General features: G+C 33.8%; 1 protein-coding gene across 1 annotated transcript in view; it reads left to right on the plus strand.

Annotated features, from left to right (window-relative positions):
* The first annotated feature begins 2,532 nt into the window (after positions 1 to 2,532).
* The window catches only part of LOC126735090 (atypical protein kinase C-like), a 48,865-nt gene continuing 28,107 nt past the window's right edge, over positions 2,533 to 23,290 (plus strand). The window contains exons 1-3 of the mRNA XM_050438993.1: positions 2,533 to 2,787; positions 3,269 to 3,560; positions 3,762 to 4,048. Of these exons, the coding sequence (XP_050294950.1) occupies positions 2,649 to 2,787; positions 3,269 to 3,560; positions 3,762 to 4,048 (718 nt within the window). The 5' untranslated portion in view covers positions 2,533 to 2,648. The remainder of the gene's footprint in view (positions 2,788 to 3,268; positions 3,561 to 3,761; positions 4,049 to 23,290) is intronic.

Here is a 23,290-nt window from a genome sequence, read left to right on the forward strand (position 1 = left end):
TGAAGTTCAACATTATTATGATCTTTTTCCCTATCTGTTTTATTAAATACTATAAGATTATCACTACTGTCACTATCTGAATAAGGCACGAGTTTGGTATCACAGATTGATTGCAGATTACCCTACTCTTCGCTGGCAATAGCGGCAGTCTCAATTGTTTCATTGAAAATGTTTGAAAATAAACTACTATCAATATTAAAATTTGAGCTGATATTAAGACTAAAATCCAAATTATCAATAACAGAGTTATGCAGTTCTTGTTCTTAGTTTAGACTTTCAGATTTTAAAAGAATGTCATGTTGTAGTGCTTCATGTAGGTCTGTTTCAGAAATATTATTATAATTTTGATTACTCGTCTGATCTTCCCTCATGTTTTGTAGGGCCAAATTTCTTATCTTTTGCCCACGAGAAATCATTCTGAAAATAATTATAAAAAAGTCGTAAGCGACATACAAAAATTTAATTTTTAAACAATAATTACGCATAAAAAACAATATCTAAGTATAGGAAAATACTTTAAATAATAATATACCAAACTAGGGAATGAAAGTGAAAATGAGTCAGAAGACACTGAGATGTATAGTGCAGAAAGTGAGGATAAAGAAGAAGAAAACTTAAATTCTGTGGTTACTCGTAGAGGTAGATTAGTTAGAGCACCTACTAGGTTAGATCTTTAAGGATGTAGTACTGTAAGTTAATCAGGATAAGAATGTTTATTTTTTTTTATTTTATAAAAAAAGGAGATGTCAGGTATACAACCAGAGTATACTTTGAAATTGCCTATTTATGGCTTGTCAGACATTGACAAAATACAACTGATGTTTAGTAGTTGTAGGTTGGGTTGTTGGTATGACTCACACTTATGGAGAATAAAGCAAGTAATAAAATAATTATAATGTGTTATTAATCTATCTCATTATTCAAGTGTACCCAATCAAGTGCTCCCAAATTACAAGTAGAAAAACAAATATAATTAACACCCTGCTGAAATTGTCAACAGATTAGATAATATGGAACCATTGTAGCATACTCCCTCTAAACCCATATAATTCAAGCTTCCGCAACAACAACTCAAGCGTTATACAGTCAAAGGCCTTAGCGATATCACAAAAAACAACTGCCGCTGCTTCTCCATCATTAAATAGAGTCTTTCCAACAAGTGAAATACTGCATCAGTAGTATTTTTTGAAGCTTGAAAGCCAAACTGAGAAGTATTAAAAACTTTATTAGCGTCCAAAAATTCTAGAATCCTTTTCTTCATAAGTTTCTCTAAAATTTTAATTAGAGTAGGCAGCAAGGAGATAGGCCTATAGTTTGATGGAGTGTCTTCACCTTGCTTATGTATGGGAAACACAATGACCCTCTTTAGAAGACTAGGAACGTTACCGTTCAAGAAAGAATCATTAACACAATCGGCCAGTGATGTCAGAGCCAAGATGGGAAGATTTAAAAACACTTAATAGAATCACCATCCCAGCCAGAAGAACTTTTTTTTTTATTTCAGTCAAAATATTCATAGTTTATTCAGCAGTAACAGGCATTAAAAAAAATGTATTCGACACAGACATATTCTGTAAATATGCTAAAGGGTTTATTGTAGAAGCTGGAATAGTTTTAGCAAGATCAGTTGCAATTAAACAATAAAAAGAATTATGAAGAATTATAATTAATGATATTTGCATAAACTTAAGATTTTCTGTAAACCATGGAGCTGGACGTTTTGGTATTTAAATGCCTCGATATGGAGCTTGTATATCAAACAATATGTCTTAAAATGGAGTTCGATTTTATATTAGAGCAGTTTATTTAAAAATGAAACCAGTATGTGGTCACAAATGTGATCCATTTTGAAGACCATTTCATCAACTAAGGACTCATATCAGCCAGCAAGATATTAGAAAGATCATTAATACGAGTTGTGTCCTTGATACGTTATGCTAAATTATATTTTTAAAGTATTTATAAAGGAAGTTGGTGTAGATATTAACGATTTTAACAAGTTAATATTAAGGCCACCTACAAAACAAACCAAATCAAATTGACGTAAAAGTTTCATTAATACCTCCATACAACGGACCCTGTTAGTACCATGGGGCCTACACAAGATTTCAAGACACAACTTCTTACCACCACATTTACCTTTTAATATAAAATTCTATTCCTCCTCACAGTATTACAATTATTAATATACAATAATTACACCAGACGTTAAGCATCATTTAATTACGACCGCCAATGGCTTGTGGACCTCATAGGGACTTTAAGATCGTCCTGAACATTTCTCTTTAAGCATTTCATTCTGTTCAGACATTTTTATCAGAATTATGCGAACGCAATCAGACATGCGGCAACGCTGTGTCCCGACATTTCCCCAATGGCCCCACCGTAGCACCGTCCCGGAGGCGTCAATCAATATTCGTCCCTAACACGTTTTACCGTTTTCCCCATTTGTATCCTAAGGACCATTAAATTTGCGCGCGGGAATTTAAAATTTTAATTTCCCGTCATCCCTTGACGTTGTTATTTTGAATGTCAGCGAATGCAATTTTAGGGAAAAAATTAATGAAATATTCAGTTTAGAGTTCGCAATACAAATGTAACGTTTATACTCAATAGTTTCATAGATCCAGGATATCCAGAGGGTAAATATGGCAAACGCGCCTTTATCCTGCTGTCAACCCCCTCGAATCCTTAATGGCGCAAAGGTGGTGTGTGAAAAATTCGCGTTTACCCAACCCGTTTTTCCTGCTCTACAATTTCTTGTTTTCCCACCTTTCCATAATTTAAGTAAGTATCGCTATAGTGAAAAACATTTATTACTTGCTATAATTATAGGCCGAATTGCATGTAGCGCTGTCCTTCAACAGGGTTTGAACCCTCTATATAGGGATGGTGATGTTTTTATGGCTTTAGGATAGGGCAAAAGGGGTATATCTTGGTTATTAAAGTAAAAAAGCGTAATTTCTTTGTAAAAATTGTTGGATTAAAAGTGCAACGAAAAAATGTTTATTTATGATGAATTTATAGCCTTGATGTTGACAGTGACGTTCGCAGAAAAGTTTATTCACTTGACATTGTTTTAACCATATAGAAAAATGCCTAAGGTTATTTCTTATTGGCTCTCTGTGGCTTAACATTTTTGACAGTGACAATAATGACAATCAGTAAAAACGTTCCTGGTTAATTTAAATTTCAAAAACGTCAACAGCATCAAGTGTCTAATTCCACCTCAATATACAATTAATTTTCTTTACAACTGTCCGATTAGCCTCAATCATGGCCTGGGGATACTGGAGTGCCACCTCAGTGGCCAAAGGGGGACGCAGTCCCCGCCGCAACAAAGACAACCAAGACGGCCACATCTCGCAACGCTACCAGCAGCACCAGAGCCAACCTCAGCCGCCTCAACCTCAGCCTCAAACGGTGGAAACCGTGGAGGCTCTGCCTACAGCTCAATCGTCGCAAGAGACTTACAGCACGCTCGTGGCCAATACCCCGATGGCTCGGGAGGAGGCCGAGATTGAGTTTGAGGTGGAACATCATCATCATCAGTTGTCCAGGTTAGAAAGTGGGACGTGGCAACACCGATGGGGTATTTTTGAGTCTCTTATTAAGATAATTTTTTGATCTGTGCGACATACTGGGGTCTTAAATCAAAGAAAACCGTTTTCATCGTTATCATCTTACGCCAAATTTCCCAATAGTCAATCGATGTTGCCAATGTTCTTATAGAATCATCGTGAATAGATAAAAAATTTTAGGAGACCCAGTTTGGATATCAACTTGATGGCCGGAGGGGCGGAAAGTGCCTTCGGGGGCGGCGCGTTATGCGAAACGCATGGCGGCACCAGACATCAACACCAAGGGGGTACGTTATCGGCGGGCAACACTCTCACTAGGATAGGAAGTAGGCATACCGCGGTAGAATACGCTGTTCCCCATCATTTCCATCATCACCATCATGCCTATATCGAGTATGCGCAAGATCATTTGTCTCTGTCAGACGACGATAGTAGTTCGGAGCCTGGATACGATTGTATTCGGACCGGTAAGTCCTTATCACTTTTATAATCTTATCGGTTTCCTTCTGTAATCGGTACATAATGACGACGCTGTCAAGTGTGACACTGGCAGGATTTCTTTGTCAACTGTGTCAGTGTAACTCTAGCAAGATTTCCTTGTTGGTCAATGACACTATTGCCGACTGTGACACTAGCAGGATTTTCTTGTCGGTCAATGACAGCGCTATCAAATGTGACAGTGACAAGTGACAGTTGAATAAAAACAAAATTGACGTTGAGTTTCCTCCACGAACTTAATAAATATACCTGTGGTGCGATTCTTATTCACTATTTCGAGACGTCTCGTCTCGATTACTACGATTTCGCGATTCTTATTAGGAAAACCAAGATAACACGTAACGATTCGAACTGTTATTTCAGTCGTGACCGATGTAGATGCCGAAATGGTATCTTAACCTCACATATTTATTGTTTTCTTGATCGGTCTGGCGATTAAGGATAGTTTCAATAAAACTATTAAAATGTCCTTTGAAATTAGAGAGGACCATTTAATTGCCTTTGCAAATTGTCTCGAAGAATATCCGGCTTTTGTCAGAGGGCGATTGTCTTGCTCCAATGCCCGCCAGGAATTTAAAAAACTATGGCAAGAACTGGCAAATATTTTAAATTCATTAGGGTATGGAACAAGGACAACTGTGGCAAAGGGTAACAAAAGTAATTTTTTTTTAGAATTATTTATAACAACATAAGAATAAAGTTAAATTAAAATATATTATGGAGCATAGATGTCTGGCATTTTGAAAAACTATTCAGCATTATTTCGTTAATTTAAATGCGTCTCTTGGGAAGATTTATCTACTATTTTTTAGTCATGGTCAGATTAAAATCTACGTTTCTAGCTTTAATATTTTTTGAATAAAATTATAAGTTTGTTTGTTCCTCTAACTCTAGGAAATTGTGATATTTAATACTAGACATACTTAAGAAATGTTTTTGAAAAAAATAAATTTTAAGTAATTTTTTTTTGTTTAATTAAAATGAGTTTTTGATTTGTAATCCTTACAAAAAGTATTTGAATATTTGATGTTCCTTATTATATATATTAATTTTTTGTTTGCCTGTTTTCTTAATGGAAGATTTTCAGTTGGTTTTTTAAATAAAACAGTTTATTGTTAGTTCAACATGTTGACCATTAAACAATAATCGAGTTATATACCAATTAAACTATATTTTGACCAAATAGGCACTAGTTTTAGTCAGAAAGACAAACTTAATGGTAATATTACTGTAATATTAGATTTATATCTGAAGCATAGAAAAGTAATTTGGATTTTATTAAATATTAAAATATATGTTAACTCTCGAGCACCTAAGTTACCGATTATATTTTGATTACCTATATTTTGTAAGTTGTCATTTTCCTCTTCATTATCATTTTCTTGATGTTCACTACCAAAAGTAATACACAAGTTGTGTAATACACACATGTGTTAACTAACTTTCCTACAAATTCTGGAGCATATCTTGCCATTCGTTCTTTTAACAAGCATCGGCATCTTGCTTTCAAAACCCCATTTGTTCTTTCAATACAGTTTCTCGCCCTTATATGGTTTTGATTGTAATGGGATATTGAAGAGCCTTCCGAAGGGTTTTGGTATGGAGTCATTAATACTGGTTCAAGTGGGTAACCTGGGTCACGAGCCAAGAGCCATGTTCTTCTCAGACCCTGACGATATTGTGTCAAAAGGAAATTTTTTACCTCAGACTATCTCCAAATAAATGAGTCATGAGTTGATCCTGGGTAATTGGCATTTATAGACAACATTTTTAAGTCTGAATCACAAATAAGCTGCACATTTAGGGAGTGATAAACCTTTGCGATTGATATAATTGTGTTCCTCATTATTTGGTTTTAGAATGGCAATTTGAGTGCAATCAATTGCCCCTACAACACCGGGAAACCGGAATTTTTGCATAAAATTCTCTTTCACAATGTTCATCTCTCTTCTTGTTGTAGGAAATTTAATAGTCCTAGCTGTAAGGTTGTCATTAATGGCACTGGTGACCTCATAAACGTATCTATAAGAATTATGTGATTTAATGTTGATATCAACTTATATAAATTACCTATGGACAGATGTTTGACTAACTCCTAAATTAAAATCTCCTCCTACACTTCGTTGATAATAGCATAAAATCTTAGACTTTTTGTTGCACTGTAACTCCACTAAGGTATTTTAGTTTACCTTAAGTATGGGGTTAACTCTTCACATAAAAATTTAAAAGGAGCTTTATTTATAGGAAATAGCTCTTTAAATCTGGTTTCTGAGAGTTTCTCCAGGTTCAATTCCATCCTTGTTCGTCTTCTTTTTCTCCTTAAGGTCTGCTTGAGTCTTCTAATTACTTCTTGAAATATTGGTAACATTCTCATAAATATTTGAAACAAAATAAAGCAAATAAATGAAGAAAAATTTTAAAAACTCATAAGAAATAGCGACGGATTATGATTTAAAAGCCGACAGTGACAATTGACAATAATGTGTGGCTACGAATCGACGGCTACGACTCGAGATGAAATGAGAATCACATTTAACTCGGAACCGAATTGTGTCTCGAACGAGATATTATGTCGATTCGAGACGTGACGTATCGACCAATGAGAATTGTACTACTGGACTGTTAATGCATATGGCCGCATTACCCAAAAATGACAGGAGGCGTTAACTAGCGTAACAAATTCCATGTTATGCGCATGTCTGTTATTTGGATCTCTAATTTTACTTTCTGCTGGATTTTGTTTGTAAACAAAGAAATATTTTTATTTTAAATTTGGTTCAGATAGGTATCTATTTTGTAATAACATAGTTGACCTATTATAGTTGTGCTGTGTTAAAAATGTCAATATATTGCTTTAAGTGTAAAAAAATTGTATCATCCTAATCCAACATAAATCAACACTTAAGGACTTTTTTATAATGAGGCATCTAAATGGATTGAATATGGCTGTAAAATGAAATATATGTATGTGGAGTGCAATCTCTTTTTTAAATTCAATAGGGATTTGAGAAGCCATCTAGGCAAAAATATGACTTTAAAAATGATATAAAAAATTGACGTTTCAAAAACTTTGAAGGTGAGTACAAAACAAGTATTAGCTAAGTACCTCTTTATAATATTATTTATTAGATGTAATTTACTAACTCTAAACAACAGTGCCAAAAAAAAATAAATACGTACCTATACCTATTACATATTGTGTCTACTATACCTTTGGTAATGCTTTCTTATTTTTTTTTTAGAATTTAACATGTGGCTTTCTGAGATACAAAAAGTTGTCAATGTCCAATATGTCCAACATTCTGGAAAACAGTTTCGAAATAACTGTGAACGTATTTATTTTGAATGTCGTCGCTCCTATAAGAAGCGGAATCTTATTCCACTTATACAACGAAAATGGAATTTAAAGTCACAAGGATCTTGCAAGTTAAAAAAGTCTTGCATAAGCCAGATTGTCGTCAAAAGAAACATTCAATCAAATTAAAAATCACATTATTTGCATGGACCAGATGAGCTAGAACACTTACAAATTTCAAAAAGCGACAAAGCAAATGATTGCTTCCAAACTAATGTTGGGGATTCCATCCAAAGGCTGAGTACTTATTATTCATTGTCAGTACCTGTACTATGATTGATTAACGAGTTTCAAAACTAGGTGCCACAAGTAAATTTAGATTACATATGTAATTATACAGAGTGCCTCCGATTAAGTCAGCACAATTGACAATTTTGAATTAACTGATTTTTGTTTGAATATAATGAGTGATATTCAAAAAAGTATATTAAAACAGTTTGGTAGTAAAGTTATCACAATAGATGGAACACACGGGCTCAGTGCTTACGATTTTGAGCTCACAACTTTGTTAACATTAGATGACTATAGGCAAGGTTTTCCAGTAGCCTTCGTGTTTAGCAATCGAAAAGATACTTCCATTTATCTTTTTTTCTTTGCAAAAATCAAAGACGACTTATTGAAAGTTCAGTGTTTATGTCAGATATCACGAATACATATTATACGGTATGGTGTCAAATAATGAGACCATCGAAACATCGTTTATTGTGCTCCTGGCATATTGATAGAGCTTGGCAGGTAAATCTTTCAAAAATAAGCAATTCTGAAAAGAGATCTTGGGTCTACAAAACACTGAGGTACATACTATTTCCAATACTGAAGTTTTTGAAACAAAAATTACAAAATTATCTCGGGCTCTAATTGAAGATCGGGAACACATTCGGTAAGTACTTAGAAAAGTATTATATACCAATATCTGAGTAGTGGGCCTATTACCACCGAAGTGGATAAGGCTTAAACACCAACTTGCACCTAGAGAGCTTCCACAAAACTATCAAATATCATTACCTTGATGGCAAAAAAATTAAAAGATTGGATAAATCAATTTATCAATTAATGAGTTATTTACGGGATAAAGCTGTAGAAAGGATAATTAAATTAAAAAAGGGAACCCACCTAAAAAATAACACTATTATGAGACACAGGACTGCCATTACATCAACGTTTGATTTAATCCAAAATGATCCATTTACTTGGTCTTTAAAAAATTACGGTAATGAATACATTGTTATCAAAGAATCTGCAAATGTATGTTATACCTTTTTGTAATATATGTATTAAAAGTAACTTATTTGAAATGTTACAAAAAAAAACTTGACGCCAAAGATCTTAGCAAAGAGCAACTAGATCTCTGGTTAAGCGATACAACAACCTGCCTAGCTTTAATCTCTCTTCATGACGAAAATAAATTTGTAGTGCAAGATATAGAAACGAATAAACAGCCAGCTAACACAAATATAACAAAACAAAAATCCTTCCATTCAACTAAAAAGAAATGTCTCCAAAAAAAAGACAATTTATTCTAAAGGTGGCGAGGAAGATATCAAAATAATTAAAGAGTTTGTTAATTCCGATGTGAATAATTCAAGCAATGCAAACAATGATCACAGTTATTTTTAATTTGCTGTTTTTTTAAATTTGCTCCGATTAAAAATGTTATTACATATATTTGCAATAAAAATTTATTATTGGTTTTGATTTCATAAACTGTTTTATTTTAGACTAAAATATTTACTTAAAAAAATGTAGCAGTAGATACGTTATACTCAGTTTATAAAGACATTTTCATTAAATTTACCATTGCATTAAATTGAAAATTATACATAAAAAGGCGCCAAATTCAGTTAAAAATCCTTAATAATTTATCACATTTCTATGCCAGAAATATTAGTCATTACGTATTATTGATAAGAGTAATACTATAATAACCAGTTTATCACATTTACCTAACATTATCTTAAACTTAAGTTGTAAGATTCATATTAGGAGCCCCTCGTATATATTTAAAATCGCGAAAGTAGATTGCCCTCGTAATCAAAAAAGACGCATGCGCAGACAATGGAATTTGTTACGCTAGTTAACGCCTCCTAAAATGACCACTGCCTGCTGGCCGCTATTTTTATAGTGGTTGTGTCCTTTTGATGTTGGTCACTCTGGACATTTTCAGTGTTGCCAACAAAAAATATATTAAATAACGGTAATGAAGTTGACGACGTTGACGTTTGAGGTGTGAGTTTTTGGCGATTTGTAAACGACGCTTGGGTATATCGTCTGCAACAGGCAGATATAGCTTCCTCCTTAATTAATACGTGGATAATGTATCACCATCCTTATTTAAATGTATTTAGTTCATTGTTAAATTGTCTCAAAAGCGAATTATTGTGAATTGTCTGTTTGTGTTATTTATGATAGAATATTATACAAGGTGTCCGGAAAAAGGAGGCCAATCTGCCGGCCACATATAGGGAGGACCAAACGACGTTATGCCATTTTTTAATTGGGCGATCGGCATTCAATATACAGGGGGTCAAAATGAGAAATATAAAATCGTTTGTTAAGTAAGTAAATCTTAATAAGTAAATCGAGTGTTTCATAAGATATTAAATTAAAATTTGGTGTGAGGGGTTTTTTTTTAGAACGAGAAATTGAAATTCGTTCACGGATTCGCTATGCCTTGTCGAGAGCGCCACCTGCATGTGTTAACAATACCAAAACTTTTTTCTATCACTGTATAATAAAGTTTTAGTAAAAAATTCTGATGAATGATTCTGAAATTTTCCCCTCCAATTTTGTAACTTGGGGGCAAGGCTTCACGACTTTGTCTAGCGCGAGTGTTTACTTTTAGTAGCACATTAACTACGTAGGAATGCAGCTTCGTTGTGGCCAAATTTACGAAAATGGGTCAAAGTGACCCAGCGGTAGTTGTTGCGTTATAAATATTTTCAATTTAGCACTTTATGAAATAATTATTTTGGTAAGTTTTTTTGCATACAAATTGTTTCGAACAAGTGTTTATTGTAATTTTTGTATCTAGTTATCCATAAAAATAAATTCCAAATTATACACGGATGCGGAGCTTTTAGACATTATAGAAAATGACGATTTTTGGCAGGACCTCAAAAACGTGGATAAAACTAATGAGTTCACGGATGATGAAAATGGCATATCACCATCCTTATTTAAATGTATTTAGTTCATTGTTAAATTGTCTCAAAAGCGAATTATTGTGAATTGTCTGTTTGTGTTATTTATGATAGAATATTATACAAGGTGTCCGGAAAAAAGAGGCCTATCCGCCGGCCACATATAGGGAGGACCAAACGACGTTATGCCATTTTTTAATTGGGCGATCGGCATTCAATATACAGGGGGTCAAAATGAGAAATATAAAATCGTTTGTTAAGTAAGTAAATCTTAATAAGTAAATCGAGTGTTTCATAAGATATTAAATTAAAATTTGGTGTGAGGGGTTTTTTTTTTAGAACGAGAAATTGAAATTCGTTCACGGATTCGCTATGCCTTGTCGAGAGCGCCACCTGCATGTGTTAACAATACCAAAACTTTTTTCTATCACTGTATAATAAAGTTTTAGTAAAAAATTCTGATGAATGATGATGATGTAAATAGTTCCCAACATATGTATATAGCAAAATGAGCCGGAGCACCGTCGACTTGAAATCAAAGATTTTGTCTTAAATTTAAAGGCAAATCGGGCAGTATTTCTCGTAAAAACAACAGAAATGAATCACCAGTCAAATTACTTGGTAAAATGGCAGGTCCTAAAAGAAAAAGTTATCCACACCAACTGTCCACACTTGATGATGTGTCTCAACTATAGCCCTGGGATTCTCTTTAGCCCGTATGTGTGCGTTATGCATATTTGCCATGTCGTTTCTCGTGAACGTGGCTTGGTCAGTAAACAGAATCGCCCTTATAAAATCGACATTTCTATTATTCGCTTCACATAACCATCTACAAAAAGCAAGTCTTGCCTCGGGATCGTCAGGTAAAAAACCTTGTACTTTTTGAAGATGAAATGGGTAAAGTTGTTGACTCCATAAAATATGATGTGTCTCGGTTTCCCCAATATTTCTTACCCGTTCAGCCAAAACCCTAGTACTAATGTTTAGTGATTCTTCGAAAATTCTTAAAATTTCTTCCTCTTGCCCTGGTTAAAACGTCTTTCGCTGAAACTTCCAGTCTCCCTTAGGCAGTTAATCAAATTTAAAAAATATTTTCTTTTGGGATGAAATCGGTTTGGGAATGTCTGGGCATAGCGTCTAGCGGCTAAACTAGCATTGGAGTCTTCTCTATGAGTCTTGTTCTTGGTCTATGAGACGTTATGGTTGTTTATAAGTTGTAAGAAAACACACCAAATACAAATATGTAATTAAAAAATGTAGATTCATTTAAGGAGTAATTGAGAAGCTTGTTAAGAGCGTCAGTTTAAGCGCGTTTAAGTTTATCACTTTGACAGTACATAAAAACTTGCTGGTGCCCGAGGTCAGCCTATTTGTTTAGAAAGAAGTATCTAGATTTTAAAATTAAGATATCTAATAAGCGGATTCTCAGGCCGGAAAGAATACTTTTTTTACAAGAAAAGATTGGATAATTAGAATTTTTTATTAGAACTTTATTATACAGGGGTACAAAAAATTTTGGTATTTTTAACACATGAAACATATTGTATACCGAGTACCCAATTAAAAAAGGCATAACGAAAGTGACATTATTTTGTTCCACCCTATATGTGGCCGGCGGATAGGCCTCTTTTTTCCGGACACCCTGTATAGAGTTGTTTATTTTTACTATATAAACCCATTAATTACAATTTTTTATAAAATCATCCATATTTTGATTTTTATAGCTGGTTGTACCTATTAATATGAAAACACTGTATATAGAAGAAAAGTAAAAGTCATTATAGTAAAAATAGAAAGAAAATAAAAATTGTGTTTTTAACTGCACTTGTTAACACAAGCAAAAAATTTAAATGAATAAATTTAACATGATTTTCATGGTATTAGGATTCAGGTTTAACTTTATATTTATAAAATTCAAGAGTATCAGAATAATAAAACAAATATTTTAAAGTGCATGCATCTATCCCAAGGTAATTAAAACTTTGCCTTATTTTAAGTGAGGATTACTTTCTTTCATAAATTTTAATGCAATTCTTAAAGAAGTACAAGAAAAATCACAGATCTAACGCAACTATATTAAATTCTTAACTAAATGTAACTTTCTATTTTGTATTTGTAAACAAAAACTTTAATTGTTTTATTTCCCTACGATTGGCACAACTGAAAGTTGTCAGAGTGACCAACATCGAATCACGCAAAATGGCAGTCCCCTAGTAATGGTCATTTACTTTTCATTGAATTGGCAGTCCAGGTATATTAATTTATTGAGTTTGTGGTTCCCTCTCATGAGCTTTGGTCACCGCTTGCTTGATATTATGAGCTTTTTTTATTTATTAGTAGGTTAACATGTCAAAAGTAAATTAAAAATACGCGTTATCGCACGGCTCCGTCCTAATTTGTATTGCATACGAAATTTCCCTTTGTCCCCCTCCTCACCGCCTTCTCCTAAGATTAGATATATATTACAAAGTGATGTATTAGTTAATATTATTTATAATACTGGCGGTATACATATATAACGTGGTATCTTATCAACAAAGGACTAATGATAGAGATAAAATCGCATTTTTTAGTTAGCGTGAAAATAGGTGTCGCGTATCAGGTAAATTGTCCATTATTACCATGTTGTAAGAAGGATCATGGATAGAAATTCGTGGATTTTTCGACTCTTTGATGTGTTGCAAGATGTGGCTGTGATTTACGCGGTGCAGCCAGCAGCTAACGCGAATGTAGGTAGGTCACGTACAACTAGGTTAATAAATGTTCAGGAATCGGTGCGCAGGCTTCAGAAATGATTTGTTTATATTAAGTAATGAATATATGAATAAAAAGTCAATTTTTTGTTTATTTCACCGCTTTTCATTGGTTTAATGCAGTCTGGATTTTTTCGGAAAGTAATATTTGTCATGCAGTTATGTTTATTACACACCAGGAACATCATTTCATTATAATCCCAAACTTTTTAAAAATAAAGTCTAAGATGAGTCTTCGTGTCGAAAAATAGACAACAAGCAAAATATTTTAATTTTGCTTGTTGTTAATTTTGTTATTTTTTTTGATTTTCCACCGCTCACTCAATCTCAATGTTTCATGACGGTGTGAATATTTTTGAAAAAATATATTTCCTAGTTCTATCTATTCTTTCATATTGTTTGTAGCAGTTCTGTTTGTCTAATAGAAATTAATGATCTTATTTCTTAACTTCAAATTCCAAGCTGTTAAAATTGTAATTAAATCAAATAACAAAACGTGACAAGGATGAAGATTTTTACCAAATGAAGATAGACTGCTACTACTCTAAAAAGCCATAAAAAATAAATTCATTATGTCCATATGCCAGAAGCAAGTAAATTAGCCATTAAAAACATTAATTTCGGTCAATATTTAAATACTTAAAATATGAAATAATATACCTGATCTAATAAAATTTGGCCACAAAAGGAAACACAACACCAAACAATTACAAAACTGCGCCACCTCTACCACCAATTGCAGATCTTATTTTAGTCACGTGATCGATTACTTAAAGTTAATTGGCTGTGGATTTTAGTAAACCAAGCTTCCTTAGTGTGTATTTGTTGTACAACAAATATGGTGCAGGTGATTTCGGGTTCAATTCTCGATATTGCAATTTTTTTTAATTTTTGTATTTTACTTTAAAGTTTAAAGTTTTTTTTTAAATGATTTAAAAAAATGAAATAGATTAATAGCACAAATCTATCTAATAAATCCATTGGATATCACCTTTTGAATAAAGGGACTGTCCGACAGATATCCATGTAGGGACAGCAAGTATTTACTGGATATCCAGTGGATACTACGAATGACATACTCATGTAAATCTTTTTGGACACCATTTGTGGATACCCGCTGGATTCCAATATCGGATATTTAGCGTTACGGTTTTTGCTCGGGAGCAATAAATGGTGCGTAGATCTCATATTTTAAATTAAATATCCAAAGTACGCATATTTTTTAAAAGCAGCAAAAACCTATCCAGTGGTGAATATTCTCTGGATACCAAGCGATAATCACTTTTAGATCAAGCAGAATTTTGAATATACGGTTATTTCATATATTGCTTTCATCTCTTGACCACTTCCAACTTAGTTTTTCCTTAAGACACCCTACTTAATTGCAAGCAGATATATGTATGAGGTTATGGGACTTGTTGAAGTGTGTCATTTTTCTTTTGCGGTTTGGTTTAATAAATAATTATCAAATGTAATGACGTATCCATATATGAAGGTCCCCTAGAATATACAACATCTTTTAATAAATATCTTTAGTCATGGCGAAATTGGTATATCCACTGGATATCCGTATAGGTTACCGGACATTTAATGGATATTCACTGGAATCTAGGATATTTACTGGTCTGTAGGTAATAAAAAATGCTCAACATTTATCTATGGTAAAAAAAGTCATTTTAAAGACTGCCAATTAGAAGTTATTGTGAAGTGACATGACTGGTATGAACAAATAAATTGACATAATTAATAAATTAAAAAATTGATAAATAAAATGACCAATCAGGACCACATAAACACGTACTTTCACAGACGTTAAAGTGACATTTTTAAAATGACATCGTCAGACGTCGAACGTCGTTTTAGGTCTCAAAACGTCTGTGCTTAACGTCATTTGATGTCTGCTGGCTACGATGTATACAGTGACCGCATAAATTCGATAAAAATTAGATGCATGATTTATTGAGAAAACGCTCGGATCCGTCGATTTTAAGTTGCGCATTATTTCACATAAATTTTTGTATACAGGGTGGAACAAAAAAAAAGATATGACTTCATCGGTCATTTTTTTAAATGGAATGCTGTATTTTTTTTGCATTTATGAAATATAGGCGAAATTCCAAGCAAGTTTTGTATAATACACCTTATCTCAAAACTCAACTGTTTCAGAAATATTTACATTTAACCAACAAGAAAGCAAGTAAGTACGTTTATTTACAAGTTAAGATAAAATGGAGGATAAAATGTTATAAACTGTGAAAACTATTCACTGATCCCCATTTACTTCTTGTCGCAGGGATTTAGGTATGGTGACCTGGCCCGCCATTCTATTGGCCCTCTTCGTCCTATCCATCTTCCTGGGAACACTGTATCCAAGTAATTACGGACGCATCTCGAAAGAAATGTGGCGGTGCGCCGTCTTGCTGGAACCACAAATTATCTGTCGGGACAGCAGGGTCTTATTCGTCTGGATATAGGGCAGCCAAAGCAGGGATAAGATCTTCTTGAAGAAAATTCAAATAGCGTTGTCAAACATTAATAGATTTACGGTACTGTGTATGAGCCTTAGTTGCCCAGTGTGGATATGACATTGACCAGTACCGACAATTTTACCGATTTACGACACCGTTTAAACAAAAAGTTGCTTTATCCGAAAACAAAACTCGTAACAAAAACTGACGGTTATTATTGCAAATGTTCATCATTTTCTCGCAAAATTGGCTTCTTCAATCAGGATCGTCCTCATTTAATTCGTGTATTAGTCTAATTTTATGAGGGTGGTATTTATTTGCTTTTAAGATGCGTCTTACTGACCTTCCGGCTATATTATTATCCATTGAAATTTGTGAAGTTGCATTGTTTGGATTTTCTCCGACGTAGAGCAGAACGTTTAATTTTGTTTCTTCAGAACTTTTTGGACGACCTGATCTTGGCAAATCCCTAACATGACCTGAAATTAGGAATTTATGCTCTCTTCTACTAACTGTTGACTGAGAAATAGGATGGTTTGGGTATTTGGCATTAAACAGTTCACTTTAACTACTTCTTTTTGCGTGCGCACTCGATCCCCGTACCCTAGTATCATCAAAGTTTCAATTCGTTGGGTTTCCGTTAAATTAGCCATAATTTATTCTGATAAAAACTATTAATTTTCGAACTGACAGTGACATTCGAAAATGGAGATCGAAGTGCAACCATGGAAATAGAAATAATTGGCAGTGTTTAAAACATTATTATTATCCTCGATTTTACCTTAATTTGTAAATAGACGTACTTATTTGGTTTCTTGTTATTTAAATGTAAATATTTCGGAAACATTTATGTGAAATAACGCGCAACTTAAAATAAAAATCGACGGGTCCGAGCGTCTTCTCAAAAAATCATGTCTCTAATTTTTATCGAATTTATGCGGAACTTTAGGCGGTCACTGTACATCGAAGGTATACATCTCTATGGATAATGTATATACATTAAACATACATGATATTTCATGCACTTTCTGAATTTTATAGGTATATACAGTGGATATAGCTACCATATAAGTTTTGGTGTGAATGATTCAGAGTGGTCGACATAGGTCTGAAAACTTACTGGGAAACACGGTTCATGAGAGGTGTAATCAAGGTGCAGATGTGCATTTTAAAATTCCATTACAGATAAGAAACATTATTTCATTAGGATCACTCCTGAAATTAAGACTTAAAATGAGTTTTCATGTGAAAAAATTAACAATACTTTTGCCCCAATATCTACTAAATTTCAATGTTTTATTATGTTCGAATCGTTTTAACACGTTGAGTGCCGCCATTAAAAAAAAATGGTCCCGGAGGCCGTTACATTTTTTATATGTTATAGTGCTTACAATTACATAATAGTTAAAATATATAATAATATATAATAAATAATTTTATGTTAAAAAGTAAACAAAATATATTACAGTATAATTTTCTTTGAAAAGTTGTATTTCTTACAGATAAAGAATATCATTTTATTACGACCACTCTTGATATTGGGTCATAGATGGGTTTTCATATGAAAAAATTGCTATTAAAAATTGAATTTCTAACCCAATTCATTAAATCATTTAGGCCGTCTAAATCTTCTTAAAAAGTTATATTTCTGACATAGTTATATTCATTACAGGTAAGAAGCTTAATTTCATTACAATCTCTAATGATACATGAGATGTGTCAAAAAAGTAGCCTCATCGCAGTTCTTAATTTAACCCTGGAATGCTACTTCGGGTACATTTGTACCCCATCATTAATCATATCTCAAGGAAGTGGGCAAGGGAACGAATGCCGACGTCTCATTAGTTTCAAGACACGTACCCCAGTGTAGCAGTTTAGGTTAAATATACTCTGTGATTATTTCGCTTCTCAATAGATTTTGGTGATTTTATTTTATATGAGTAAGTATCTTTTTTTTGAAAAATTTTTCTAAAATATGTCTCAATTAGTTTTTTTTTTAAGTTATTATATTTTTCTTTAATTTTTAAGTTATTATTGATTTTCTTTGTTAGGCTGCACGAATAATGGCTGGGCAGAAAAAGTGCTTCGAGCTAACAAAGCCTGAAGATGTCGGAGAGATTCATCGCATTCTCTATGAATCTGATTCAGACAGTTTTTCGGATGACAGCGAGGAGGAAAATGCCGTTATACCTGATTTTAGAGAGGAGCCAGAAGAGGATGAAATACGCGGCAATCAAATCCATCTTAATTCTTTTATTGCACCAGAACAGACTCAGGATACCTTTCCATCTGATACAGATTCGGAAGATGACAATATACCATTGGCAGAAATATAGGCGATCAACAGAGATATGGTGGAAATTTTACCAGTGCCTACCAAATTAAGGGGTAAAAATGGGTTTATGTGGTCAGGTAAGAAAGGCGCAATTCATCGTACACTAAAACGAAAACTGGTTTTGCATTTACCTGGAACCAAAAACGAAGCAAAACATAAAACATCGGGAACTGAAGCTTGGAAATTATGTTTCACTTAAGAAAATCTCGATAAAATTACCCAATATACTAATAACGAGATCCAAGTTCAACGATTGAAATATTCAAATAAGAACGATGACCGAGATACTGATGCATCTGTTATTACGCCAGTAGGTAAGAGACCCTCTTGGACTAAGGATACAAACAGCATTGAACTCCAAGCACTTTTCGGGCTATTTTATTATGCCGGTATTATGAAAATGGCCGGAGTTTTGACCAAGGAACTATTTGATAAAGACACAGGAATTCCAATATTCCGTGATGCCATGCCCGAGGCACGTTTCAGGTTTTTGATAAACTGTCTTCGCTTTGATGATAAGCAGTCCAGAGCTGAAAGAAAAGAAACTGATAAGCTTGCAGCTTTTCGAGAGGTATTTGAGAGGTCAATCGTTAAAATGAAAAACCTGTATACTCCTTCAGAATATATTACAATTGATGAACAATATTGTAGAGGGCGATGTCCTTTTAAAATGTACATCCCTTCAAAGCCCAATAAATACGGAATCAAAATTGTGTTGTCCTGTGATGCCAAAACAGCTTTTGCACTTGATGCTGAAATTTATATAGGAAAAGGTTTCACACCAACTGATTGGTCCTGTAGCTCAGTATTACTCTAATAAGCTAACCAGTGCTGTCCAAGGAACAAATAGGAACTTGACCATGGATAACTGGTTTACTTCTATTGAGACCGCGAAACATCTTTTGGAGAGGAAAATTACCATTGTTGGTACTGTAAGAAGGAATAAAAAAGAAATTCCTAAGTCGTTTTTGGAACACAAAGAAAGGAATCAATTAAGGAATTACTTGCAGTTCCTGTTTTAATATTTATTTCAATTTAATAACATTGCCTTATAATCTAAAATGAACCGCAGTTTCAAATGTTGTCAGAAGAGGGATTTTCCAAATTATTGCTGCATCTCTTGTATTTCAATATTCCACCCAAGTTGTCTGGAAAGAAATTCTGATGCCATAAAACTGGGAGGCTATAGGATTTTATGCTCACAAAGATGTCAAGATGATTTTAATGAAAGAGATCAGGAAGGAAAAATTAATGAGCAAAAGATTTATGATTTGTTGACAGAATTGAAAGAGAAGGATAGACATATAGAGAGAATGAGAAGAAACAGCATGGTTTTTGAAGATGAAGTGTCGGAGGCCGAAAAGAAGTTTTCCTCATCCCTGGAAAATCTGCATAAACGGAATGAAGAGCTTAAAGTTGAATTGGAAAACTTAAAAATTAAAGAAGGTGAATTGTTGGCATTACTGGAAGTGAGCGAAAGGGCAAGTCTTAAGTTCAATTCACAAATAAGCGAGCTAAATATCCTAAATAAAAATTTAATAGTAACGATAAAAACATTAGAAAATGAGTCTTCAACCTATAAGACTGAAATAAACTTGCTACAAAAAGACGTAAACGACTTAACTAATTTAAATAAGAAGATGTTAGACTCCGTAAAGGTGTTGGAGGTTGAAAAAGATACCTGTTATTCCGACATTTGTGCATTGAAGGAACAGTTACAGATATCCAAATCTGTTGTTATTAATTCTCCAACACAGCTACCAACTAGGCCAAATACACCTGACGATAGTCGACCTCGGCTTCTCTTTGTTGGTGGAAATTGTAGCAGGGTGTTCCTAAAACATTTACGTTTAAAGTTTGAAGCTTACTACAAGGTCCAGTGTTTCCTGAAGCCGGGCAGTTCAAGCAGTGAGGTGATTAGGACAGCATCAAATTTAGTTAAGGACTTTACGAAAGAAGATTTTTTAATAGTAATGTTAAATGGAATTTGTTCTTCATCTGATGTTTTAAAAAATTTAATTCAAAATCATGTTGATACAAACACTTTACTGATGACAAGCCCTTATACTTATTTAAACCATAATGTTATCTATAATAGTAATAAGGCCCTTTATCGTACTTTTCATGAGAATAATATTAATCTGTGTGGGATTTTGGAGTCTAATCACGCCAGTAACTTTGGTTCAGACTTGGCATCATTATTACATGCACATATTTTCAAATATTTTAAAATTAATATTTCATCGAATAAATTGTCTTTGAATCATCAAATTAATGAGTCTGAACTAGTTACTGATCGTGAATTGGATTCTTCTTTTTTATAGACATGTCCACGAAAGTTGAATCTCATTCATGTTCATATTCTACTAGTAAAATTGAAATTAGCTCTTCGAAAAACTTAAGTATCTTTATTCTTAATATACAATCCCTAAGAAACAAGATGGATGAGCTTCATCTTTTGCTGGACACATGTAATTTTCCTGATATTGTACTTCTGACTGAGCACTGGTTGAGGCCTAGTGAATGTTTTTTAATATCTGATTATCTTCCTATATCAAATTTTTGTCGTCAACAATCTATACATGGAGGAACCATGATCTTGGCTAGGCAAACAATTGAAACGATTTTTTGTAATATTGATAAGTATGATAATCTTCTGTTAGAGAATGTTTTTAAATTCTCTCTTTCTTTTTGTAAGCGTTTTAATTTATATATTCTTTGTGTTTATAGGCCACCTACAGGAGATATTGCTATGTTTCTGGACAAACTTGATTCTATTTTATCCCAGTTGTCCCTACACTCTAAGGTTATATTGGCTGGTGACTTTAATATCAACTACACTGATGAAACCTTGCCACGTACTTCTCTTTTAAGTATTTTAAATTCTTACGACTTGAAAATGCACGTTCTTTCTCCCACACGAATAACTTCTTCATCTGCAACTACAATTGACTATTTCTGTACAAATTTTGATGACGTTTTATGCACAGTACTCCCATCTGGTATTTCCGACCATGAAGCTATTCTTGCTAAAATGCCATATAATACTGTATCATCTTTATCTCATTATATGGGAAGAATTTTCAGCAAAAGAAATTTCAATGCTTTTTCTGCTGCTACAGCTTCGGTAAATTGGAATGCACTTGAAACGGCTTCTGACCCACTTACTTTATTTTTTCAAGTTCTGTGTGATAAGATCAATCAGTGCTTTCCTAAAATGAGGCTTAAAACTAAGAAACGAAAACCATGGATATTTCTGCTAAAAACCTCCGTTTTTTGACTAAATTGTGCAAATATACCACAAATGAAAATATCCTTGTATATCATCAGAAATACCGTAGTCTGTACAGAAAGACAATTAAAGCAGCAAAATCTAATTATTATAGGGATCGCTTAAATATGTCATCAAATAGGCAAAGAGAGTGTTGGTCGATTATTAATGATTTTAGACATTGCCATAGTAAAGTATCGGAACCGGAGTTAAGACCTGACATTTTAAACGACTATTATTGTGATATACCTAATATCTTGCTCAAGGGCATTCGTAGTAACATTGATCCCTTACACTATCTTCAACAAGTGTCGGTTGAGCATTCATTTTTTTTTCATCCTGTCGAACTTACCGAAGTAAAAAATGAAATCAAACGCCTAAAAAACCATAAATCATCTGGAGCTGATGGGATATCTTCCAGGTTGTTATTTTTTTTGCCTGATTCAGCCTTAAATGCTTTAGTTTCTGCCATAAACAATTGTTTACATAATGGCATTTTTCCTTCATGTTTAAAAGAGGCAGTGGTTATCCCTCTTCACAAGGGTGGAGATTTGGATCAGCCTTGTAATTTCCGTCCCATCTCTATATTGTCTACCCTCTCTAAGATAGTTGAAAAACTTGCAAAAAGCAGAATTTTGTCCTTTTTACATCATAATGGCATTTTGTCTGCAAATCAGTTTGGATTTCAAGCCGGTAAAGGGACTCATGATGCTGTTTTTAGCTTTTTGGAGAGCGTCTATGTGTCCTTGAATTCTGGAGAGTCATCGGCGGCAGTGTTTTGTGATCTATCCAAAGCATTTGACTGTGTGGATCATGGAATACTGTTATCTAAGCTCGATAAATATGGTTTTAGAGGCGTAGCATTGCGATGGCTTGAGTCCTATCTATCAAATCGTACTCAGAAGGTTTCAGTGTCTGGGCGTTTGTCTGCTTCTAGATCCCTAAAATGCGGCGTTCCCCAGGGTTCAGTGTTGGGACCACTGTTATTTTTACTGTATGTGGATGACTTGAGTTCATTGAAACTGCAGGGCAAGGTGGTTCAGTTTGCTGATGATACCACCATACTATGGAGCCATAAAAATTCTGACTATATTAAGACTTGTATCCTTGAAGACCTTCAGATTTTATCAGGGTGGTGTGCTTCTAACAGGCTCGTGTTTAATGTAAGAAAGACGTCTATTATGGGGTTTAAGTGCGATGTTCAGGGTCTGATGTTTGACGAAAATTCCCTCTTGCAGAATAAAGAGTGCTGCAAGTTCCTAGGAATTACCATTGATGGTCGCCTTCGGTTTGAAGATCATTTTTTACATTTAGCTGGGAAATTATCTTCTGGATGTTTCGCAGTAAGAATGGCAAAACAAGAGCTGAGAGGGGTGGTTGCACGTTCAGTGTACTTTTCACTTATTGAATCTCATATTCGGTATGGCTTGCCTTTTTGGGGTTTAACCAATAAGGGGCTACTTAACATTATCTTTGTTATTCAAAAAAAAGCAGTTAGATACTTGTGTTCTGCTAAGTTAAGAGATTCTTGCAAGCCCCTCTTCATTTCTGAAAAAATCCTAACTCTTTTTTCACTCTTTATCTTAGAAACAGCTGCTCTTATTCACAAAATTCCCAAACTACCCTCTGACACTGGCCATTTGACTCGTCGTGTAAATGATGTTCCCCTACTTATTCCTACGTCTTCCCTTATCAAAAACTCATTAATTTACATAAGTAAAAAAATTTACAAGCATGTTCCTTTATGTGTTAGACATATATCGGATGTTAAGAAATTTAAAAGAGAATTAAAGTCGCTTTTATTGGCTAAGGCATATTATAACCTGGATGACTTTTTTAATGATAGGTTTTAACCTTGGACATGTTTTTCTTCTCTAGTTTTGTCAACA

This window comes from Anthonomus grandis, chromosome 1 (genome assembly GCF_022605725.1).
Source record: "Anthonomus grandis grandis chromosome 1, icAntGran1.3, whole genome shotgun sequence".
In the NCBI taxonomy this organism is placed as follows: domain Eukaryota; kingdom Metazoa; phylum Arthropoda; class Insecta; order Coleoptera; family Curculionidae; genus Anthonomus; species Anthonomus grandis.